General features: G+C 31.9%; 1 protein-coding gene across 1 annotated transcript; it reads right to left on the bottom strand.

Moving 5' to 3' along the window:
• Positions 1 to 455: 455 nt before the first annotated feature.
• On the bottom strand, positions 456 to 7,341 carry anxa2a (annexin A2a). The gene is made up of 13 exons (XM_079411717.1): positions 7,247 to 7,341; positions 6,290 to 6,350; positions 5,658 to 5,748; positions 4,413 to 4,507; positions 4,218 to 4,331; positions 4,026 to 4,116; positions 3,874 to 3,953; positions 3,702 to 3,761; positions 2,616 to 2,709; positions 2,444 to 2,539; positions 1,564 to 1,622; positions 1,280 to 1,402; positions 456 to 1,197 (listed from the first exon to the last, which is right to left on the bottom strand). The coding sequence occupies exons 2-13, from the start codon at positions 6,338 to 6,340 to the stop codon at positions 1,138 to 1,140; spliced, it is 1,014 nt and encodes a 337-aa protein (XP_079267843.1). The 5' UTR covers positions 6,341 to 6,350; positions 7,247 to 7,341; the 3' UTR covers positions 456 to 1,137.
• Between the last annotated feature and the right edge of the window lie 1,787 nt (positions 7,342 to 9,128).

Genomic DNA, 9,128 nt, shown 5'->3' with positions numbered 1-9,128 from the left:
CCCTGTAGAAAATGAGTGAGGTGAACTGAAGAGAAGCACCACCAACATGGAGCTGGGAATCTGAAGAATCTGGAGTGATTCTGGATGAAGGAACGGTCTCTGATCTCTTGTCAGGTGTTCTCTAACCTCATCAGGCATTATAGGAGAACATTTAGAGCTGTTAAACTGGCAAATGGAGGTTTCAAAAAGTATTGAATAAAAGGGTGCTGTTAATTGTGGCCAATGTGTATTAGAGAAAAACATTTATTTCATAATGAGATTTCCCCCCATTTTAAATTCTTATTATCCAATGAAAGATGTTTAGATTTTTGTGAATTTTTAAAATAAAAGATCAAAAGGATTAACAATGCAGATTAATTTTCACAGCCTTCATATTTACCAAGGGTGCCGATATTTTTGGCCATGACTGTACATACACATTAAATATTTAAAAAATAATAATATTCACACAACAGCTACAAATGTTCTATTTATTTTTTTGCAATACAATCAACCTGCATTGTTTTTAATTAATCTTTAAAGACCTATAAAAGTAATTTCTTTTAAATTAGCAATTTCAGTCATTTCTAGTAACATATTTTAAGCAATACACTGACATTTTAAATGATAAAGCAAGCAATATTACAAATTTAAGTGACCAAATAAGATAAGTATCTAAATATCTTTGTATCTAAATATCATTTAAAGGGAAAAAAGACCAAAATATCGTTGTTAGAGCTTTTCCTAGAAAGAAAGAAAGAAAGAAAGAAGAAAATTAAAAATGAAGCAGAGATGGATGGTTTATTTTGTTTTATTTCTTAGTATAGAAAAGGGGTAAAAGTACAAGTGTATATGTTCTTTGAGTAAGAACTCCAGAAAAGCACCTATATCAATGCAGATTCTTTTTTTTGGACAGATTCTGTGTCTAAAGGCCTTGAAACCACATATGGCACATTTAGCCCTTACGCTGTTCATTTTGCGATCCTTCTTAATGGAAAACACGTGGTTGTTTCCAGTCTAAGCGAGTGCATGTGTACAGGATGCCTGTCTCTAAAGCTGTAGCAGGGTAGGGACTATATTCAAGGCCAGGCACAGGAGATCTATGTCTGGACCAGCACAGAGCTCAAGTCCTTCTTGTGGTGCTTCCCAGACGCTGTCTTAATCATCTCCACCGCACAGGCTCAACAGGGCCCTCTGGTAGTCTCCCTTTGTGTGCTCCTGAGTAAATTAAACACACATATAAATCAATACATAGGATCAGTTTTACACATTGGCATATAGTATTATTACAGGAACGTACAGCAATGGTCTGGTACAGAGACTTCCCGTGATGGGCCTTGAACTCTTGTCTGATCTTCTTGAGGTCCACCTCACATCGGGACACCACGATCCGGGTCAGCACCTTTTCCTTCGCTCCTTTGCTCTAAAAGACACAACCACGCAACGTTAAAAGAGAACCGCAACCGCCTGATGCAATTCCACTGCAAGACATCTGAAACATCAGCAGATACATTAAAGATCCTTTTAATACTTTCTTCCAAGCCCATGAAAGAATCAAGTGTTAGTAGATGAAACGTCTTTTACCTTCATGGCGTCTTGCAGTCTGTTGGCGAAATACAGCTGTTTGTTTTCAAAGCACTGAACTGAGGAAGAGAAGATGTGGAGATTAGATTCGGCTGCTGAGTTAATAGTAGCTTTCTCACGTAAAAACATTGGATTTGATGGCTATAATGAGCGTTAAAGCAGTTTCTAAAGACTTTTGTGGCTTTTAGTCCAATAAATGCTGCCTTGGTGAGCAGTAGTGACTTCTTTCAAACACATTTTTAAAAAAGTACTGATCCCAAACTTTTCATCTGTAGCATATCTGCTAACATCCGCTGACAAACTTAAAATTTATAGATCTCTTTCAGCAAAGCTGACCAAAATATTAATGATTGAGTGTAAGAATGATAAATACCACCTTCCTCTGACTAGCATTAGCAACTTGCTAATCAGTCTTTTGTTGTGTTTTTGGCTTTCACTAACAACACTTATAATGTATGTCTTATTCGATTGATTTTTTTAAAGTGTCGTCTTTGTTTTCGCTTGATGTCTAGGTTCAAGGTTAACCCTTATGAATATTAATCATGGTTTTACTACAAATAAAACCAAAAAAACATGGTATACTATAGTTAAACCATGGTAACCACAAAGGTTTTGTTACACTTACCATATAGTTCAATCATGGTATTTGTAGTAAAACTGTGGTTATACAAATGGTAATCAATACGCCAAAAACCATAGTTACTACACTTATGACATAATAAAACCATGGTTAATTTTTGTAAGGGAAAGGCTAATAGCTAGCTATACAAAACAGACTAGCACTTCGCCATATCCCATTCTAACTTACTGTTTCAACAGGATATACATCAACACTGGAAGGAAAGTTGAGTTTCATGGGGTCTTCAAAGAAAAGTCTCACCCAAGGTAAGGAAGGACTTCTCCAGATCTCCTTTCACCTCTTTGCGGATGCTCTCCTGCATGTCATAGGGGCTGTAGCTCTTGTATCTCTCAAACACTATAAAAGAAAACACAAAATCACTTTAATAATATATGTGCTATTATCTTATGAAATGGAAGGAAGGCTCACAAACCTTTCTGGAGGTGAGGAACGCTTCTCTCGGACATGATGGAGATCCAGCACTTCACATCAGTGCCTTTTCGTTTGACTCCAGCCTCGTACAGGGCCTGCACATCAGATTAAAATAGTGAAATATTGTAAATAAACAGAATACGAATAAATCATTTCCATAAAGAAGCAATTTCTTTAAAATTTATTATAAGTAAATAAATGTATATAAATATTTTTAAAAAAAGTTTATATATTGGAAATATTTTTTTAAGTTATTTATATTTCATTATTAATATTTAAATCAAGAAAGTGTAACTAAATAGAAATAATATACAATGTCTATATATAATTTCTATATTATATATGAATAAATGTATATAAATATAGACTATTTTAAAGTTTAATATTTACTTAATGCAAATAAATATTATATATATAATTATATTTTTCATAAATATATAATTTATATAAATTGTGTATAATTAAATGTATCTAAATAGGTTAGTTTTTGTAAGTATAATTGAATATTTGAATATAAATGAATAAAAGTGAATATTTAACAGAAGAAAATGTAAATAAATTGTGTATAAAATATATTTCAATAAATATGTAATTTATTTAAACTATATGAATAAATGCATATAAATATTTTTAAAATGTTTAATATACATTTAATGCTAATACATATATAAATAATATGTAATTGTTATAAATATATAATTTATAAATATTGCACTTAAATGTATATAAATATTTTAGTTTTTAAAAGTTTACTTAAGTAAATGTAAATAGTATATAAATTATATATGTGTGTGTATTTTATATTTTTAAAACAAATTTTAATGTTTTAATATGTAAATAAATAGTATAAACTACATTTAGAATTTTTATGTAAATATATAAAAAAATAATGAATATATATTAGTTTTTAAAATAATTTAATTGCAATTAAATATATAAAAAGTGTATTAACTGAAGTTTAATATTTAGGATTAAAGTTTTTTAAACACTGTTGCTCTAACAAATACTTGATTTTTAAATGTTGCATTCAGATATTGATTCATTAATGTTTCAATTAAATGCTGAGAGATAAGCCACAAGAACTTACTCTGGCATCTTCATCGATTTTCTGGTAGTCAATGATGGAGCTGGGCTCGGCTCTCCTGGCCTGATGTGAAACGTATTCGTGTGTCCATCACGGTTTGAGAAATGACAAATATTACATTAAACACAAATCCTCAAGATCTTAATTCAGACACATATTAGGTAAAGCACCCCACCTCAACCAGAGCCAGCAGGAGTTTAGCGAAGTCTCCTGAAGTATCTCCAGCCACATCCTTCTCCATGTCCTTCTTGAACACTGCGATGAGACACACGTTTATATCACGGCCTCACGCTCCTAATAAGTGCACTTAAATACTCCCATACTCACATTCCTTGTAGACTTGCTTGATCTCCATGAGCTCAGCATTGCTTCGAGAGCAGACGATCTCAATCAGAGACTCTTCATCTGTTCCCAGACCCTGCAAACACACAGACATTATGTATCTGGATAATCTAGATTTCACTCTCATTTTATCTACGCAATCAAAATTCAATTAAAAGTCATTCATATTTAGTTTACCTTGATGGAGGCTTTGATTTCAGAGGCGTCGTACTGGGCAGTGCTCTTCATGAGGCCCAGGATGACCGTTTCCAGGGAGCCAGACAGTGCCCCCTTCAGGGCTGAGATCATATCCTGAAAGTGAGATGAATGAGTGTTATTACAAAAAATGGACAAGCATACATCAATACAGAAGCACATAATATACATACTGACCTTCTTGACTCTCCTCTCATATGAGAAGGCGATTTCTCGCCGTTGGTTATATGTACGTTTGGTGAGGATATCAATTATGGTTTGCTCATCCACCCCTAAAACAAATAATGTTTTACTTATTTAGTAAATCAAATAGTCACTTTACCATATTAAAATATCATTCAATAAACATACCATGTTTAGTGAATTAAGTACATACTTTTTTAAAATGATCTATTGGTCTAAAATGTTTTTATATAGTTTTATATTATATTTTGATTGATTTCTTAGTACATTTAAATAATATTTTATGTAGATTTTTAGTAGTTTTTTATCTAATGTGTGTGTGTGTGTGTGTATTTTACAGATTTATTTTATTTCGATATATATCAATATTTATATTAGATTTTATATATACATCTAAAATATTTTACTATAATTTTTGATTGATTTATTTTTATATACATTTGTATAAAATATTTTTATTAGTTTTATTTAATAAAATATTGAATATAATTTGCCCTTAAATATATATAAAAAATATTAATGTAAAATATATATATTTTTGTTCCCTTCTTTTTTTTTTTACATCACAATAATTTTACAAATTAAAAATTTATGACAATATAATGTAAAAAAAAAATAAAAAAAAATAAAATACACGAAAAAAAAAATCTAAATCCAAATGTAGGGCCCTCTACATATTACTCTTATGCTATGCTCAAATTTGTATGATTTTTATGCTCAAATTGTCACGTTACAAAACTTTTCGTAAACAAAACAAAAAAAACTGTTAGAAAAATCACAGATTCTTATACAGAATGCCATTTTTTGTGGATATTTTTGTACAGTTTGGTAAGTTAAAAAAGGTGGAATTTTCCTAAAGCATCATTCATGTATGCAATATTTCCTTTGCGAATGTTAGCTGATAGTTTCTAAAGCAGAACAGAGTATAGAGTCACTGAGGGGGAGGAAATCTGCTGCAATCAGGCGTTGGCCTGAAAATGTTCCATGTGCGGTGAATCTCTTCCAGACAGGATGATGACTCACTTCTACCACTGCTGCCCGTTCTGGACCGTTTTTACTTCATTATGGGCACAGCACACAAAAACATGGGCTGGGTCAGAGCCCACAACCAAACATGAATGCCTATTGTTTGTTTAATGGCTCGTAACCATCATCAGATTACAGGTTTAAACGAGACGCCACAAATACATCTGGCCGTTCTCATCAGCTCATCATGCTCCAGCGCTTCTGCTCTCTTACCTTTAGTTTTGATAGCAGTCTCGATTCTGGCAGCATCCTTATCAGGATCAAAGTTCGGCTCGGGCACCACAGTAGGGTATGTGGAGTCCCCCTATAGAGAGGAATAATGTGATCATTCCATAAATAGATAGATTATATGTATTCATTATATATATATATATATATTAATTTACATTATATATACACATTAATTTTTATTTATAAGTATACATGATTAATTTATTTATATATACACATTTAAAAGATTTGTTAAACAGTTACTCATCTAATTTTACAAAATATATAAAATTAGTTAATTCATTTATTTTCATATACAGTTATATAAATATTTTAAACTGGTTTTGATTTATATAGTTTAAATATATATTGATTTAATATTTTAAATACATTTACAAGTATTTTTGATTTAGATCATTTTATCGCTATATCTATCTATCTATCTATCTATCTATCTATAATAGATTATATAATTTCTATAAATATTGACAGAACAACACATTATTTTACTTTATATAACTACAAGTTATTTTATTTAATTTTTTGGTCCCTGCAATTTTATTATGTGTCTTTTTCAGTTCAGTGTATTATGTACATCTTCAATACAGATAAAAAAGTTTTGTATGAAAACTTACTCCACCCAGTTGCAGAGTGAGCTGCCCTAAGAACTCAGAAACCAGCGCCATCCTGGACTTCCTGTGGAGAGCAGTCACACATTGATTTCCATGACATTTTGCTTATGTGTCTGATATCTATCATGCAGCAAATTGAACAGCCATCTGATTTACATTGGTTTTCTGGAGCCTAAAGTGCATTAAGAGCAGTCTCAGCTTTCAGAGGAGACTCTGAGCATCCGTCACATGCTTCACAGAGTTATGTAATGCAGAACTGCAGAGGGCATGCCAGTTCAGAGAACAGTACTCTCTTGCCCCATCTTGAGTTTAGAAAAACTTAGTCACCTCATCCTGCCATAATGAGTCATAAAACAAAGCTAAAATAAAAAAAAACTAGACTGAGATGAAATCGATACTGCAAGAAGAGTCATTTCTGGACAGTTTACTGCTACATTACTGTTCACTTCTAATCAAATCATTAACTTCCAATGCAAAAAACACCCAAATGCTTGTAAATCATGATAGTTTTCCCTCTAAAATGCTGAATTTTGCGCAAAAAAAAATCAAGACGTTACGTATGATGTGTTGCTATTGCTAGGCAATTAGACCAAAACAGGAGTAATAAACAGTAATTTTAAAACCCAGCATCTGGTAAAACCTAAGCAAACCGACACACCCGTGAGAGAGCATGATGGGAAAATTCCTTACAGCATGTGAGACAGATCCAGCCATGTCTCAGTCATTTCTCACAACCTTATGGTTTTAAAGAGTTTAAAAAGAGCCTTTCTTGAGAAATCTGTTGATTTGCATGCTAATGTTACAAGAAAAGGAGTTTAGTTTAATACAATATAGGCTATTGTATTTCATACCATACAAAGTTAAAAGAGAACCTTTGTTTGCTTTATAAATGTTGATTTATTTGAATAAAGTGGCTTAATACAGAGGTTTAACAGCTGAAGGAAAAGGTTTTAAGCTTACCTTGAGTGATCAGAAGATCTCAGATGCTGTGCAGAAGAATCCCAGCTGTGGAGTGTTTGATGGGTGTGGTGGTTAAATAGCAGAGGCGGTCCAGGACGCTCTTCTCCCTGCCCATTGAGCTGGAGGTCCCATCCTGAAGGTGGGCTCCACCCCTCTAGGACATGCCCACTCACTCTGCCTCATCATCACTGCATTGAGGGGCGGAGCTTCACTATGGGCATTTTTAATCCTCAGAGTATGAAAGGAAGTAGGAAACTATGTCTGTGGTTTCAGAAGGGAAATTAAGTTTGCTGTATTGAATTATTTGTTAAGTGGTGACTTCAAACTAAGCTTAGAGTCTTAAAGGGATCGATCACTCAAACATGAAAATGAACATATTTACTATAACCTTCATATAATTTTAAACTTGCAAAACTTTTTTCTGTGGAATTTTAAATTATAAATGAATAACTTAAACTTTAAAACTTCAATGAAAATGACACATTTTCCCTTACACTGAAGTACTAAAATACTGAAGCTAAAAATGAAATAAATTAAATTGTTAAAACTGACTAAAAAACAAAATGAAACTGAAAATTAAAGAAAAAGTGGAAATCGCATTGACTGCGAATACATTTACATATTTAGGCGTTTAATAAAAATACCCTGCGATTGTATTTTTAGTATAATAAACTGTTATAAAGTCTGCTAAATCCTCATCAATAGACATTAAAAACACATTAAGGCTTAGTATTGAGAAATGTTCATTGTGCACAAGCAGTACTCCAAATAAAGTTTCATTTTCATTTTTATGTCAGTGAGTCTCAAGCGATATGTCAGTAAATATATTTTTTGTTTACTGTGTTGAGAGTTGCTGAAATCGCGTTTGGTCTCGTACTGTATCGCGTATCTTGTCAGTGTGTGTGCACTTGCTTGGCCATTTTTAGTTGATAAACAGGAAAGTGGGTCCAGCTGAATTGAAATGGTGATTTGTTGGAGTGGTATAAAAAAGTTTATTATACCGCGGTCGCGGAAGTCGTCGGGTGAAGCCCTCCTAGTGTGAAGACCATCAACTCTACCGTGCGACTCCACCAAGGGATAGAAGTAGGCCTATCGCTTTTTATTTTAGTTTTTTCATTTATATGTTTATTATTGAAATGTTGTTATATGCATGTGTCAATTTTATTTAATTTCTTTATTTTCTTAAATATGTGGGTATATAGTATTTATAGAGTTGTAACTTTTAGTTTTAGTTACTTTTTCTTATTTGTAAGTCGCTTTGGACAAAAGCATCTGCTAAATGACAAAAGTAAGTAAATATATTAATAGATTTGAACTAGTTAAGGTCATTGCACACTGAGCTCAAAATTCTCTTCCGAAAGTCTTAAAAACCAATTACGACCTCACCTTGATTTTCTGCGTCTGCGAATCCATAAGTATTTTGATAGGAAAGGATAAAAAAAAAAACTAAGTGAAACCAGTTTAAATTGAAGTATTAAAACTGATTAACCTATAGCTGAAATAAAAATACTACGTTGGCTAAATAGAAATAATAATTTTAAAAAAGTAAAAATAAATGCTAATTCAAAATATTAATAATTTCTGTAATGGTATATAAATAATACTAAAATAGCACTGGGTGAGAAAGAGCACATTTTTTAAAATGTCTTCGTGTTTTATTGTCAATTCAATGAAAATCAGAGGGGTATAATTAAAATAATTAAACATTAATTTAAAAAAATTGACCCACTTTATATTAAGTGTCATTAACTACCACATACTTACAATTAAATTAATATTTGATACAACGCACTTGTACATACATGTTTTTATATTGTACTTATATTTAAAAATATACTTCCTTTAATTTCTGTAGTTATACCTTTAACCCACCCTTAAACCT

The sequence above is a fragment of the Barbus barbus genome, assembly GCF_936440315.1.
Source record: "Barbus barbus genome assembly, chromosome: 48".
In the NCBI taxonomy this organism is placed as follows: Eukaryota; Metazoa; Chordata; class Actinopteri; order Cypriniformes; family Cyprinidae; genus Barbus; species Barbus barbus.
The sequence above is the reverse complement of the archived record's forward strand: the minus strand, read 5'-3'. Positions and strand labels throughout refer to the sequence as shown.

What these genes read in the sequence shown, in the direction of transcription:
- anxa2a (XM_079411717.1), bottom strand. Translation starts at nt 6,340, where the DNA reads ATGGCGCTGGTTTCTGAGTTCTTAGGGCAGCTCACTCTGCAACTGGGT. An exon ending in ATGAGAGGAGAGTCAAGAAG is followed by an intron (nt 4,332 to 4,412) that starts GTCAGTATGTAT and finishes TCTCACTTTCAG; the next exon opens with GATATGATCTCAGCCCTGAA. An exon ending in AAATCGATGAAGATGCCAGA is followed by an intron (nt 2,710 to 3,701) that starts GTAAGTTCTTGT and finishes TCTGATGTGCAG; the next exon opens with GCCCTGTACGAGGCTGGAGT.